A 15692-nucleotide genomic window follows, 5' to 3' on the forward strand; every position below is an offset into this window, starting at 1 on the left:
ACAAATCTCTCCTGTCACTCTGTCATTCTCTCTGTTTGTCTTTGGAATCACCTGTGTTTTCTCTTGTTTCTTTGCTTCTGGGTATATTTGTGTCAAACATGAATAAAGCAGTCTCACAGAAACTAAAAAGTATGCTTTAAGTGTGCTGTGGTTAGATGATACATTTTTACAAAAAGAGTTATCTACTATGAAGCTGACATGCTTCAATGTAGAGCCAAATTGTATGAGCAATATCATTAATTGGTTCTGAAAAATGTAAAGCATACGTTCATTGTTACATAGTAGTCGTGTTCTGTGAGGCTGTCTACAGGGGTTGTCTTTTTGTTTTCTGGACTTGGTGGAAACTAGACATCCCAAAGAGAAAAATCATGTATTTTTTTCATTGTATGGGATGGCTAGAGGCCCCTCAGTCCTTCTTCCATTAAGAGCAAACTTCAACCTCGGGGAACCTTGGTTTTGTGAGCTTTAAAATGCAAAAGAAATGTTCACCAAAACAAAAAAAAGAAATCTCAGCAAAGTAGTCTCAATGACTCCCTAAATCTTGCACGTGGCAATATTTATAGTTATTAAGAGACTGACTGAAATTTCTTTTTGAAGATGGATCTACACAACTCTGAAAATGTGAGTTGCCAGTAAAATACCTTTGTCTCTGGCAACCGCAGTTTTATGATGTGTTCCATTTTCTTCTTTTAACTCGTCATCACTCACAAGCAGACTTTGATCTAACCACGTTCTTCCAATCAAATCTGCTTACTTCCTTCCTGCTCCCCAATTCCTGTCAACTTGACCAATCAGGACGTAGACACTGAGTATTCCGAGGCTGGCCACACCCCTACAGAGACTGATTATAACTATGAGGAGATGGCTCCACTGCCAGAGGGTGAGGTGTTTGGACAAGAAGAGACTCCTGTACAGGTAAAAAGGAAGTTACACGCTGATCAGTGACACACACCAAGAAGATAAAATAGACTAAGCAAACAGACATAATGTTTTATATCCTTCAAATCTGCAAAAATATTTGCTTATTTTTTACAACCAAATATAAACACAAAGATAGAAGTTAGCACACAGTGAAGAAGAAGCTAACTTCAACTCAATAGGAAGACTTCCATCCAGAAAGGAAGAGGAGTGAATACCTGTGTGGTGGTGAGCCCAGTCTTTGTAGTTTAACCTAGTAGTTATAACACTGTGTCCCTCCTTTCCTAACCACACATCAATGTTTTGGCACCGATGCCACATGAAATGCTTTTTTTTTTTTCAAATAAGAATGCACCACATTCATCTGCTAGTATCACCAAACATTTTTATGTGGCTCCCCTTTTCTCTAACAACAAGATGTACTGTTTTGTTCTCATCTCAAGATCCATGGTTGATCAGGTTGGGGTCTTGACATAAGAGCAAAGATCTTGTGAAAAGGGGATATGCATAGAGATATTTGAGATGCAGTTTTAACCACAGCCACCAAGGGAGATGAATATAATGCATTCTTGTTTGTGTGAAAAACCAAACTGAACTAAAGAATACAGACGTTACTGTGGCGAACTTTCCAGCCCTAAACTATCAGATGTTGGGAATCACTTTCTCACATGTCTGATCTGTTTCTCACAGTTCATTTAGTTCACATTCATAATGTCTTTATCACTGTTTCATCTATACAGGCTTACTTTCATGATGTTTTTTATGATTAGAATGTTTTTGTTAATGTGCTTTAAATGAAGTCACTTTTTAAACTACAGATTCTTTATATGAGGAAACTGTACGGCATAATGTCACTGGATTCACATTTTTAAAACGCCCATGGTAAGTAGAATATAAATAACATAGTTTTTGCTTTGCACATCGCAGCAGCAGCTTGTTTCCACAAAGTTCCTCATTTCAGTTCTGTGTGTTTAGAGACAATGCAAGGTCGACCTTGACAACAACAGATTTTTTTCTCTCTCTCTGTCAGTGTCGGGAAAATATATTTAGGCCAATTTGGAGAAAGCGTTTTGTTAATGTTCTCACACACAAGCTGATGATGATATCCTTTGTGGAAACATCATTATAAGCTCAGCAATAAGTGATTAACAAGAGAGTTAAGAACACAGAATCAAGCTGGAACAGTGTCGTCAATCAGACAGATGTTTGAGCACGAGGGACTGATAGAGTCTCCTGAGTCTACGAGATGTCTTTTGTTTTTGTCCCTATGTCACTGTTTATTTCCAAGAGGTAAGACTCATTTTTTTCTATATATGCCCCCTTACCCCACCCCCATTTCATTCTATAATTCTCTTTCCTTTACTAACATTTCTCCATCAAACATATCTCTCTCGTCCTTTCCCCGTTCCTTCTTTCTCTTGCACCTTTATTTTCCTCTCCTGGATTCATCCTCTCTCTCTCTCTCTCTCTCTCTCTCTCTCTCTATCTATCTATCTATCTATCTGTCTATCTATCTATCTATCTATCTCTCTCTCTATCTCTCTATCTATCTATCTATCTATCTATCTATCCATCTATCTATCCATCTATCCATCCCATTTTGGCTCTGATAAACCCAACCCAGCCTCAGGTGGAGTCCTCATTGGTGGGAGAGGAGGTAGATGCCACCAAGGCAGGCGGTGTGGGCGAGGAGGCCTTCACTGAGGAGTATGTGACTGGGGACGTGGGCCTTAAGGAATACGACTATTCCTACAGGGACTACAATGAGCCATTAATGGAAACTGGAGAGGTCAATGCCAACATGGGCCCCGCCCTGTCCGCTGTGACAGACGAGGGAGGCGTAAGTTTTGCTTTAGAGGCAAACAAAACTAAATCATTTTCAACCATATTATGGTCAAATCATATTCAATCCCCTCTCAATGATGTGTTTGAGTTTGCCATCTCAATATATACAGTTCTTTGAAGACCTTCAAAATAGAACCATCAGTCTACCTGTGTATAACAGTAATATAACTTGGTTGTTAAGACCTAAGGCTGTGTTTTTGTTACCCAAATCCAAGATTGTCAAATGAACACAATTCCTAAAACTCCAACCATATCCAGTCCCATTTTAGAGCCAATAAATCAGCATTCTTTCTTGGTTTTTCAGACTATCAATCCTTTGCAAAACAGAAGACTAAGTATTTATCAAAGTTCAAGCGTAATGTTCTGAACAAGTAAGTCCAAATTGTTAGCATGCTTTCTGTAAATTACACACTAGTTGCACACTAGGTAGTTGCAATTTTTACTACAAGACAAAGGTATTGTTTCCCACTTAAAGTTGATGTATGAAAATTCAAAATGGCCACCATGCATGTAAGGTCTACATGCAGATTAAATTGTATGCTTGGCAAGCTCAATCAATCACAGAGAAACCGGTTTTTGAATGCATTTTGAATATTGTAAGGTCTCAAACATGTAAGTGGTTGAAATTGGTTTTATTCTGTACAGTGATTAGCAAACTCAGGACCCCAAGAATTAAAGCCATCATCATGGTAGAAGCTGTTGGGGATCCTAAGAAACTTGTAGTATAACCTAAGCTATCACATACACTGCACAAAGAAGCATTTGGAAGTGCAGCAGTAACCGATTGCTGCATCTTCTGTCTTAAATGCAATTCATCTCAGTGTATGGCTTCATGTAGAGCTGCACAGCCCAAATCATTCTTTGTAGCTTTGCAACATTTTGACAAGCAATGGACCAAAGTCTGGATCAAATCTTGTGCCTTTATCAAAAGCAAATCAGGTTTTCATCATTAAGTTTTGTACACTTAAATGATAGTTTTTGATATAATGCATCAAACCAATGTGGGTGTATTTATGTGAGTTTATATCTACCTTTTGTCGAGTGAATGCAGACATCAGTGTCGGTCATACGCTCTCTCTGAGCGTGTTTTTTGTTCTGTTTTTTTTGTTTCACATGCATGTGTCTGAGTTTGATTCTGTACTGACTACGCTGTGTTGTTGGCTACATGTGTGTTTTCCTCAGGCTGCAGTCAGAGCCCAGAAAGGAGAGAAAGGAGAACCTGCTGTCTTGGAGCCTGTGAGTTAAACATTTTCTTTCCTTGTGCACATCTAAAGCAGATGTACAGAGAAGGGTTGACAGGTCATCCATGTCATGATAGACCTGTGTGATTGAAACATACATCTTCCCTTTTAGGCAAGGCAAGGTCTATGTATTTAACACATTTCAGGCAATTCAAAGTGCTTCACACAAGACATCTAGAGCAGCATGACAAACGGAAATGTTCCCTTTTAGTCTCACAGGACTAAATGTTTTGTATCTGGTTGCCTCCTCTTTTCCATTTTGTTTGAATTAGTTATAATGAGTCTTTCTGAATTTCTCTGACTTGTTGATTATCAGTCAGTGCACAGTTGGGAAGCTGACAAGCTAACCCTAAGTCTTATAGTTGGTTCTGCAGCAAACATGACCCTCCACAGACTCCATAACAAGCCCCAGCTTTCCCTCCCAGTATGCTGAATTATGTTATTTAACCATACTAAAGCTGTTAAAAAGGAACTGATCTCTGCAGTGGGTTCCGAATTAGATTTTTATCAGGAAAATGTTATGTACCACAAAAAAAACTGAATTATGCATTACAAACAAACAACAATATATTTGAGGATCTGAAGAAGTCTTACATGGAGTAGACTTGGAGTTTTTCAGTTTACCCTCACATCCTGTGGTCCTTTTGTAAGATCTCTGTACAGAACTACTGTGTAACAATTCCAACCTTATTGTGGCTCTCCCAGGGTATGCTGATTGAAGGACCTCCAGGACCTGAGGGACCTGCTGTAAGTCAATTATTATTATTCCAGTGTTATTACTTTCAATAATCACAGATTCATCATTCAAGATGTTTCTTTAGAATACATTGCGACATTTTTTTTATTGATTCAAATAGTAAATAAAACAAAAAAGAAAACGAATCAACAAGAAGGAGGATAGAGAAGGAGTAAGGGGGAAAGCCATTATTATGATCTCCCCTGTTGTTTAACATTTATTCTCTGTGCCCTGAATTATTTCAGCATTTTTTGGCAGTGTTTATGTTAAATATTAGTTAGCACCTTAACCAGCTAGGTTGGACTATTAACATGATTTCTTGAATGTTAATGCTCACAGTGTTTATATTCAACCCCATAATCAAAGTCCAGCTGACACTGACATCAAAATACAGTATACTGTACCTACCCATTGAATCTTTAGTCAGAAATCTTAAAGAGTTCTTCCACAACCTCTTTCAGGGTCCATCTGGTCCCCCTGGCTCCTCTGGACCTCCTGGATCTATCGGTGATCCTGGCGAGAGGGTGAGTGTTTCATATTTGTGATGAAGTTACGATCAGAGAGACATCAGTATCGAATCTGTCCAAAGACAACGTTGAGACATTTTTGGTTCATAGCAGATGACACTGTGCAAGAGATGCATTCAGCTCAAATCTGTCTTTCTCCCTCCTGCAGGGTGTACCTGGTAGGGCTGGTCTGCCCGGAGCGGATGGAGTCCCTGGACCTCCTGGAACTTCTGTCATGCTGCCTGTGAGTCTCCCTTTGCTTTTCATCCTTTATAAGAAATAAAAACTCTCTGAATGGACATACTGGTCCTTACTAGTCACAGCTGCAGTTAATGAACCAACCATCATATTTTGATATTCATTTAAATAATCGTTCAGCAGCAGATATTGTGCATATATTATATGCAATGTATCCAACGGTTGCCCCCTCCAGTTAAGAAGGCAGAGTATCCTCTCACATTGCTTCAATGTTTTTTCTACTTTCTCGTTGCAGTTCCGCTTTGGACAGAGTGGAGGAGACAAGGGTCCCTCAGTGTCCGCACAAGAAGCCCAGGCAGCAGCCATCTTGTCTCAGGCGAGGGTCAGTCATCACTTTTACTTCACATTTCCTCTCTGTGCCACAGCAACTTGGTATTTTCAGAACTTTGAATCAAAAGAAGTTAAATTATATCGATGTTTGAAGGCATCAGCATCTCATCTCTTTTCAAACTGATGTCAAAATACACTTTACTTTCTAAAGTGAGTAAAAGAACAAAGAAGAAGATTACACACTTAACAGACACAAACTGAGCATCGCACAAACACAACGGACACCGAGTTCGCCTACAGTAAATATCTAACATGTAGCATCCTTTATGATTTACCTTCTTTTATTACTTCTCATACTTGTATTTGTTTTACAGCTCTTTTCTCCACTTAACGCTTGAACTGTTTATTTCTCGTCTCATTTTAAGCTTCTACCTTCTTTTTATTGTTTTTATCTTTTCTCATTGTTGTTGTTTTTTCTTATTTAATTGCTTTTTTCTTCACACATCTTTGGTCCGGTCAATTGTTCATTTATGTAGCTGGGTTCTGGTGATATTTGGCTTCATTATGTTTAGATTCTTAATGTTCTTCTTCTCTGTTCTTATGTTCATCGTGTCTGTCAAAGCACTTTGTCAACCCCTCTTTTGAAAAGTAACAAATAATGTTATGGCTATATATTATTTTCCTCTATTTCATTTTGATTAAATGTTTTAATAGAGAGAGGTTAGTTGTGAGTATGAAAGGACATTTTCTTTTTCTTCATTCTTCATTCATGTCTTTGTCTCTAGATGGCTCTGAAAGGACCCCCTGGGCCGATGGGATTCACTGGACGCCCTGGACCCCTGGTACTTTATCTTCCATTCATACCCTAACCTCTTTATATCAGGAGTTTGTTGGTGTGATTTTCTGGATTTAAATTCTCAATCTTATGTGATTGTACACAGAACAGAAGAAATGTGGCTAACACATGGCGTTTGATGTTCTGTGCATGTTTGTCTTTTCTCATGCCTAGAGGGACTGGACGGATGAGCAGTTGTCAATAGTTAGTGATGATGGTGATGATTATTGCTTCTGTTTTAGGGCGACCCGGGAAGTAATGGCCTGAAGGGAGAAAGTGGAGACCCTGGTCCTCAGGTAAAAACTCTTACAGGGACAAAACCTCAACTGTAATCTCACATCACTACCAGACTTTTCAATCGTTTGTATGTCAAATGTGTAGTTACCCCTTCTTTACAGCGCAGTGCTGCGTATGTCATTACTGAGAGTATATATAATGCTGGATATCAAAAATATTTGCAAACATCTACTTACATTTTCAGGGTACAAGGGGACCCCCAGGTATGATGGGACCTCCAGGAAAAGCAGGAAGAAGAGTGAGTGATACCTTTTATTTTTTTATATGAAAGCTGAACATGACAAAAACAAAACTGGTCCCACTGTGTATCCAACTGTGTCCTATAAAAAGCTGCTTGTTGTCTAACAGGGTCGTGCTGGAGCTGATGGTGCCAGGGGAATGCCAGGAGAGTCTGGAACTAAGGTGACCTCTTTTTGACCTTTATTTATGGACATTGACAAAATGAACTCTTCAAGCATGTGATTTTGAGTCTCCTATATAAAAACTGATGTCATTTCAGTGTTTATTTATGAATAATGTGAGTCTGTAAATGCTCATAGTTACCTTTGCAGTGACTGTGTGAAATGATTAACACATTACCCATCAGACTCCACAGGAGCAGATAAATCCAGCTGTTACTTGGTCTCACTCTTCTCCAAAGTTTTTATTTAACATGTGTGCGTGTGTGTCTCAGGGTGACCGTGGTTTTGATGGCCTTCCTGGTTTGCCCGGTGACAAGGGACACAGGGTGAGTCAGAAACTTTTCATAATTGAAATGCTGCATAAACTTCATTTAGAATTATTAGAAGTAGTATGGCTGTGGCATTAGAAGTCGTAAAGATATGTATGAGAGTTTTTATTCTTGAATATCTGTTGATAAGCAGATCCATATAGTTTTTTTGGATTCCTAACTCATCCACTCTTTCATCCACCCAGGGCGATTCAGGGGCGTTGGGACCCCCAGGGCCTACCGGAGAGGATGGAGAGAGGGTATGAAGATATGAGAAGAACAATTTGAGATTATTCCAGCCACTATTAAGAGCGTCTGTTATTTTTTCAGTCCATAACTGTTAATACTCAGAATCTCATTATAATCAGCATTTTGTTACTGTGTGTTTTTTTTCAGGGAGACGATGGAGACATTGGGCCCAGGGGTCTCCCAGGTGAACCAGTGAGTGTTTCCATGACAACAAAGCAGATTTTTACAACAGCATACAGCAAATCAAATTCCTCTCAGTGTATCCATCCATAGCACTACTGTACTCATACCTGTAATAGTTGGGCCTCTCCTCTGTGATTATGTGCAGAGTAGTGATGGACAGGTCAAAGATTATAGATTAGATTTAGGACTTTGATCTCTTGTGTTTGGTGCATTAGCAGAAAATACCAACACACTGCAGACTGAACAGTAAAAGCTTGAAGGAAAGTGATATGTAGATGTAAACTTAAGATAAATTAACAACATGTCCTATCAGTCATCAAGCCCGGCGCAGTCTAGACCTGTGAAGGCTGTTTCATCATGAGCCGGGGATCCGGCCAAAGATTTCTGTCTTTTAATAAGACAGTTTTTTCTTACCACTGTAACTTTTGCTGCTTTGCTAAAGTGTTCATGATGGATAGGCCGGATCTTTGTAACATAACAATGAGTAAGGTCTTCTACCTGCTCTTTTGTAATGTTAACAGACAATGAGTAAGGTCTTTTACCTGCTTTCTGTAAAGTGTCTCAAGATAACACTTGTTATGAGTTGACGCTATACAAATAAAAATTGATTGATTGATTGATTGAAGATTAAATAGTCCAGATACGAAAAATCAAAATATTGCCAAAGCAATAAAATAACTTAAATACTAGGTTTTTATTTATTTATCAGAAATATGAATTACTGAGACAATAAATGACATTCTCTGATTGGCCACAATTACCTTTTAAGATTTATGCATATATTGAAAATGAGAAACAAAAAGATACAAATGAAATATCAAGATTTACCTCCTCTGAAGAACGTGTAATAAGAAACTTTTCTGCCAAGTAGAATAAAATGCACTGACTTTCATGAGATCTTTTCATTCTGGAGTTCAACTTAAGGTGTTTGAATGTGCATTTTAGGACTGTTTCTTACTGACTGATCTCGGCTTGTCTGTGTGTGTCTGTAGGGACCTCGTGGTTTGCTGGGACCTAAAGGTCCTCCTGGAATCCCCGGACCCCCTGTGAGTAAAAACGATCACAAACCACATTGTTTTGCATGTTTTTAATTGCAGTGTGTTATTTCTCTTGGATTTATGAGCCCCCCCCCAGAAGCAACACCCTGTGACCTGATGTAAAAAACAAGGATTTCCAAAATCTAAAAATGTATATTTCATGTCCCCACAGTCACCTCAAAAACAATAACAAGTCACACAGTGTCCCCCAGGATCATGGCAACCACAAGTCACACTTGTATATTTTTATGTGCTAGAGTTGTTCGACTATGGTAGTTACACTCTGTCATTACAAAGGACTCCACCATCAACAGCAACACACAGGACATTTTTCAATGGATTAAAACGACTCAAGTAGAAGAGAAATGTCTTCTTTTTGCTTCCACACATTCTCTTTCCCCGTCATGATGCAACTCAACCACCTCCAGTTTGATCAGAGATTCAGGTGTGCTATGCTAGTAGTCTGGAGCTGATGCTAGCCTCATGCAGAGACGATTAGCAGTCATTGAAGGATATAATAAAATCCTTTTGCCTGACCTCTCCTTTCTAACGTCACACCGCAAGAGTTTCTTTTTTTAACTTTAAGATCTTCAGCAATAACCAACCTCCCTCGAGGCCATTTTAAATACTTTATACATCTCACTCTGGAGCTGTTGTATGATACTACCTACAGCTTTTATTCCAAGACCATAAACAATTGAAAATGTATGACTAAAAACTAGGAGCTCAAGTGTCTCCTGATTTCCACACATTTTACGACACACTTCATACTTAACAGTGACTGGCTTTGAGCAAGGCACTAGCAAGAATAAATTCAGTTCCCACTGCAAATAATCATATTTGTTTGGATAAAAGCCATCACCAAAGTTAGATGATCATCAGTATAGACGACTGTGTTTATATTATTTGTGTCACTTGAATTGCTGATCGATTTCTTTGTTCATCCTCTCTACTTCTCAGGGTGTACGTGGAAATGATGGACCCCATGGTCCCAAGGGAAACCTGGTCAGTACCCCTATAACTTTTCAACCATCTTATCATGTAAACTTCTGAGTCAGCAGATAATCAGTATCAGAAAATTAAATCTTAGTCATTTTTAGAATATGGCTCTCGTGTTCTCATCCATCCTTCACTATTTCCTGCTGTCTGCATCTCATCTGTGAATCTGTCTTCCTCTATTTCTTATTCTTAGGGTCCTCAAGGAGAGCCAGGACCCCCAGGTCAGCAGGGAACCCCAGGAACTCAGGTGAGACACACGACAGCTGACTGGTATCATACTCTCTTATCACAATCTTCTATGACTAAGTTATTGTGTGCTAAAGAGTCCAGACAGGCATGCACAGTCCCAAAGAATTAAATACAAGTCTATGCATCCTTTGAGAGAATGAGTCTCATTTGTTTATTGTTCTGAATATTTACAGGGAATGCCAGGACCTCAAGGAGCACTTGGACCACCAGGAGAGAAAGTAAGAACAAAAAAACTCTTTCTTTATACTGTAGCTATGCACGATACAGGAGGCTAACTTGTTTAGGAAACAAGCAACAGTTTAACAATAGAGTAAACAGTTAGAACCTACGTAAGACATGATAAACCCTCTTCAATCATGATGAGATCCTGCATGGAAATCTAAAAAAGGTAGGAGGTCCACAAGATCCTTTGAGAAAGACCAGATTGTTTAATGTGGTTTGGAGATGAAATTAAGTCTTTTGGGAGCATTTTTAATCTTCAGTTAGTTGCAATTGTACAAATGATCAATGCATCAGTGTACAGTCAAAAATATTACAGATGAAAACTTGTGGAATAAAGGTTTGGGAGGGACTAAATGTGGCCTGGACTACAATTACTTTTATTGGTATTGATATTTGTTCCCACCAACGTTACATTTACTTCCAGAAAGAAAAAGTAATGTGTTTAAAGAATCAGAATTATTTACAAATTAAGCGGCATTGGGTTCCTTGAAAGGCGCTATATTAATCCAAGTCATTATTATAATTATTATTATTATTATTATTATTATTATTATTATTATTATTATTATTATTATTATTATTATTATTATTACAATATTTACAAGGTTACACAAACCTGACATTGTCATTTAACACACAATCCCTCTACTGGACGGTCGCGATTGGAAGTAAGTAATCTTGCACCATCAGCTCCCGTCCAATCACTCACATGAACGCAGAACCAGCTCTCGTCCAATCATTGGCCGGCTCGTACCGTCAGCTCTTGTCCAATCACTAGCAGGTACCTGCAGCACAGCACACAGAGGGAGACACATACAACCAAGAAAACAACCTTTTAAAGACTTCTTTACAACACTCCTCCTGCAGTAATGATGACAGCTCAAGCCTTCTCTCCCTGACGCAGAACGAAAGTGGAACCAGCAATTTAACCATTTTTGGTCATTTAGTCGAAATGTATGTACCTGATCACTGAAAACCATTAATGATCCTTAAGAGGGTAACCTGATCTGAGTATGATTAAGAGTTCATTCATATGTTGATGAAGGAGGATCATTTTTCATACAGCAGCTACACAGTTTTCAGAACATGTTATCCTTCTTGTGGTGTTTTCTGTAAGACACTAAAAGTTTAAGGTGCAAAACCACCATCAGACCCCCTCCCCTTCCCCCTGGACTCTCAGTTCTGACCCCATGTCCTCTCCTCAGGGTCCCACAGGAAAACCAGGTCTGCCAGGAATGCCTGGAGCTGATGGCCCTCCTGTAAGTTTATCTCTTCTGTCTTTATTTTGAATTAACATAAATCTGCGTTAAGTTGAATCCATCATCGCTTCCTGAGGCTTGAACTTTTTCTCTCTTCTCAGGGTCACCCAGGAAAGGAGGGGCCTTCTGGCACCAAAGGAAACCAGGTAGGTGTCCATCATAAATAGCTGAAAGATATTGAATATTTATAGTTAATCTGTTGAATTGGGAACATTGAGCATGTCGTTGTAGCTGTGCCTGTAAGACGTTACCGTGTGGTGTTTATTGTGTTACAACTTGGACTTCTTTCATTGACCTTCTCCAGGGTCCAAACGGTCCTCAGGGATCTATCGGCTATCCTGGTCCTCGTGGCGTCAAGGTGAGTGAATAAATAACAGATAACAGGTATTAAAATTGTGTGCTCTATATAATCTCTATAACTTCTACTTTTGGGGAAACTTGCTTTGCATTTAAAAAAATACATTGAGCAAACACAACTCTAACAGTGTATTGATTATGAATTGTTTTGACTCCAGGGAGGTCAAGGTATCCGTGGACTGAAGGGCCACAAGGGAGAGAAGGTAAGAAGTTCATTACAGTAAAATATACACAATACAATATATCACTCACTCAGAGGTATCCTCTCATCATTTACAATCAAGTCATTTAAATATGTTGTTTGTTCACTTTCAAAAGCAGCGTGTTGAAGACGTGTTGGGTCTTTCATGACAATACTTTGACATGTTTTGTTTGGTTTTGTTTGCTTGTGTTTTTAGGGAGAAGACGGTTTCCCTGGAATAAAGGGAGATTTCGGTTCAAAGGGAGAGAGGGTAAGATCGATAGACGGACTAACTGGTTGGTTGATCAGTTCTTTAACAGCATGATTATTGGATGAATGAAAGGGTGGGAGTTCTATAATTACTCATGACCATTTCATAAAGTTATGACTCCAGATATTGAATATTCTGTGATTTATTCTGATGGATTTGTCTCCCGCTCACAGGGAGAGCTTGGAGTCTCAGGGCCCAGAGGAGAGGATGGTCCAGAGGGGCCAAAGGGTCGTGTTGGACCCCCTGGTGAGCTCGGGCCACTTGGATTGGTCGGAGAGAAGGTAAAAGCTATTTAATCACGGCAAAGTTTTTTTGATTGGCAATTTTTGGAACGTGAGACAGGTTACTGAAATGTACCATTAATTATTAATTTTCCTTTTAAAGCTAAATTTAATTTAAAATAGATTTCATATTTTCATATTTCAACATTTCCCACAAATAAATGGAGATACTTCCAATTTCCTTAAAATGAGGTAATGCGTTGGGCAGAAAATAAGACTTTGCTGCCCTCTTGTGGTTTAATATGTGTCTGCTGTTTAGTGAAACATATTTATGAATACCATGTACAGTTTTTTAATCATATTACAAATACATTTGGATGAAACATTTCCGTTTCATTTTATTTTGTTATTCCTTTTAATACTTTAGAAGTTGCTGCACATAAATATGCATTTCTCCAAACATTTTTGAAACCTGTTTTGTTAAATTGAAATGACTTCATCACACCTGATGATCAACTTTATCTCATCAGATTCATAATAATATATTGTTTCATGTGATTATACTACATTTCTTGTAAAATCAGTTTGTGTGAAAGTTTTGAATTGTTTATTCAGAATTACAGATGTTGTGACCATCGAGATGAAGATGATTATTTAATGATGTCATCATGTGATTGCAGGGTAAACTTGGTGTGCCTGGACTTCCTGGATATCCTGGAAGACTAGGACCAAAGGTAAGAGAAACAAACACTGCATCTTTCATCCCTAGCCACTCATGAAACATGACTTTTGATTTCACATTAATATTGATGGGGACAGACAGTGCTGATGTTAATGTTGATTTGTTTTTTTAGGGATCTCTTGGATTCCCAGGATTCCCTGGGTCAAATGGCGAGAAGGGAACAAGGGTAATGTGATGACTCTTTGAGAGATTTTGTTCAAACTATGATTGTAAAAGTGACAAAGGGACGTTAATAATATCGATGTTGACATTATGAAAGCTGATTTATGATCTCTACACACATTAGATAGACTGGTGGTCTATGTAGAGTCCTGTAGAGGAAAGTAGAATCCTGAAGTCAGTGTTAGACAGTGATGTGAAGATCATTTCTGTTTGACTCAACTGTTTGTTTGTTTGTTTGTTTGTTTGTTTGTTTGTTTGTTTGTTTGTTTGTTTTTTCAGGGTCTTAGCGGCAAAGCAGGGCCCAGAGGACAAAGAGGACCCACGGTACTATTTCACTTTTATGCACTTATTCTAACAGTTCACTTTGTAAATTCTTATTATGATAAAGGGACTTAACACAGGGCTGAAAAGCAGAGTTTCACTTCCCTCTCTGAAGTTTAAGAAAGGATACAGAAGTACGAGAAGAGAAGCTTATTTCACCTCTGACTACACCCGTCACAGCATCACAGCTGTCTGTAGATAGTCTCTGTCAGAAATGTTCTCTGCTGCACCTGTAACAACACCCAGTAGTGAAGTCACAGGGTCTCGTAGAATACCGGTACATCACTGCAGCAAATAACTATTTCAGCACCAATTTCATTCTGGAGAGACAAGTGGATAAAGAGGAGAATATCTATTGAACTAATTACTTAATGATATAATATGATCTGGCTTGACAGAAGATTTTTGGCGCTTGGACTCTATGGGGGGGATTTGACTGGATTGAGCGGCAGCAGGATAAATCCCCCCGTGGAGTCTGGACAGATCAGATGGTTGATTAATTGATGGATTCTGTGAATGAAGGAACAGAGAGGGGAATCATATTTAAATAGAGAGTGGAAAGATTATAACCACCATGCTATTGGATAGATGAGACCAGCTGATGAGACAGCTGATTTCCCAATAACGACCCCAGACAATGAGAGCAGGGTGCAGAGTAAGGGAACAAAATAAAGTCTCTCTGACTGAATGTACACTAGAGATTTATTTAATCAATTCAAAATTGATTGAACATCAATTTAATCGTAGATAGCATGACATTTACAACATGTTAGTCATTCATTATACTTTCTGTTTGTTCTCATCAGGGCCCCAGAGGGCAGAGAGGACCGAGGGGCTCCACTGGGAAATCAGGAGCAAAGGTTTGTCTTCACAGTAACTTTGTCTAGATTGACCTGAAACATTCTGTCAAACTGTTTTGATGATTATTAATATTGTTGAAAATCAATCTCGTTCATTTAAATTATTTCACAATGTGAGGATATCCCTCAACAGTTCAAATATGATTTAAAAGTCTTTTTTTACTGTATTGTTGTTCTTAGGGAACATCAGGAAGTGACGGCCCTTCTGGTCCACTTGGAGAGAGGGTGAGTGCTTCATTTTCATTTTGGAAACCGTGTTCTGCTGCGTAGCACTTTATCAGAGCAAACATTTTAACCTCTGCCTCATTTTGCCAAACTGACCGGTGCTATTTGGTTTCCTTTTTATGATCTTAATATTTGATATGTTGTTGCCTCACCAGGGATTGCCCGGGCCTCAGGGAGCCAACGGTTTCCCAGGACCAAAAGGACCTCCTGTAAGAACACATTTCATCGACTTTTATAAAGACGTGGTATCACACAAGATATCTGTAGTTCTTCCAACGTGGTCTTTGGTTTGATGTCCCCTCTTTCCTGCTGTCTTCTCTTGAGACAAAGATTTATTTAATATTTGATGGCTGACGGATGTTTCCTTGCAGGGACCCCCAGGAAAGGACGGGCTGCCTGGACACCCTGGGCAGAGAGGAGAAGTTGTAAGTTTGTTTTTTCCCACTTCCACATTTGGTTCAGTATCTCAACTACATGAACTAAATATTAAAGTGTGGTAACACCAACAAGAAGCAAAACAGTAGATAATGATGGAGCCG

The 15692-nt window shown here is 38.9% G+C and overlaps 2 protein-coding genes across 7 annotated transcripts in view; one reads left to right on the forward strand and one right to left on the reverse strand.

Annotated features, from left to right (window-relative positions):
- col11a2 (collagen, type XI, alpha 2) overlaps positions 1-15692 on the forward strand; it is a 50276-nt gene that overhangs the window by 22079 nt on the left and 12505 nt on the right. For 2 of the 6 annotated variants that reach the window (XM_065948050.1, XM_065948053.1), the window contains 31 exons: positions 796-915; positions 2543-2758; positions 3946-3999; positions 4710-4751; positions 5202-5264; positions 5416-5490; positions 5740-5826; positions 6560-6616; positions 6852-6905; positions 7091-7144; positions 7255-7308; positions 7580-7633; positions 7822-7875; positions 8012-8056; positions 9040-9093; positions 10045-10089; positions 10277-10330; positions 10506-10550; positions 11760-11813; positions 11915-11959; positions 12118-12171; positions 12329-12373; positions 12569-12622; positions 12796-12903; positions 13524-13577; positions 13698-13751; positions 14027-14071; positions 14875-14928; positions 15109-15153; positions 15309-15362; positions 15525-15578. In XM_065948050.1, coding sequence (XP_065804122.1) covers positions 796-915; positions 2543-2758; positions 3946-3999; positions 4710-4751; positions 5202-5264; positions 5416-5490; positions 5740-5826; positions 6560-6616; positions 6852-6905; positions 7091-7144; positions 7255-7308; positions 7580-7633; positions 7822-7875; positions 8012-8056; positions 9040-9093; positions 10045-10089; positions 10277-10330; positions 10506-10550; positions 11760-11813; positions 11915-11959; positions 12118-12171; positions 12329-12373; positions 12569-12622; positions 12796-12903; positions 13524-13577; positions 13698-13751; positions 14027-14071; positions 14875-14928; positions 15109-15153; positions 15309-15362; positions 15525-15578 — 1947 coding nt within the window. The remainder of the gene's footprint in view (positions 1-795; positions 916-2542; positions 2759-3945; positions 4000-4709; positions 4752-5201; positions 5265-5415; positions 5491-5739; positions 5827-6559; positions 6617-6851; positions 6906-7090; positions 7145-7254; positions 7309-7579; positions 7634-7821; positions 7876-8011; positions 8057-9039; positions 9094-10044; positions 10090-10276; positions 10331-10505; positions 10551-11759; positions 11814-11914; positions 11960-12117; positions 12172-12328; positions 12374-12568; positions 12623-12795; positions 12904-13523; positions 13578-13697; positions 13752-14026; positions 14072-14874; positions 14929-15108; positions 15154-15308; positions 15363-15524; positions 15579-15692) is intronic. The other 4 variants (XM_065948051.1, XM_065948054.1, XM_065948052.1 and 1 more) reach the window with 2 other exon arrangements.
- The window catches only part of LOC109978039 (major histocompatibility complex class I-related gene protein-like), a 172058-nt gene continuing 157911 nt past the window's right edge, over positions 1546-15692 (reverse strand). The window contains exon 5 of the mRNA XM_065948059.1: positions 1546-1577. Coding sequence (XP_065804131.1) covers positions 1561-1577 — 17 coding nt within the window. The 3' untranslated portion in view covers positions 1546-1560. The remainder of the gene's footprint in view (positions 1578-15692) is intronic.

This window comes from Labrus bergylta, chromosome 19 (assembly GCF_963930695.1).
Source record: "Labrus bergylta chromosome 19, fLabBer1.1, whole genome shotgun sequence".
Taxonomy (NCBI): domain Eukaryota; kingdom Metazoa; phylum Chordata; class Actinopteri; order Labriformes; family Labridae; genus Labrus; species Labrus bergylta.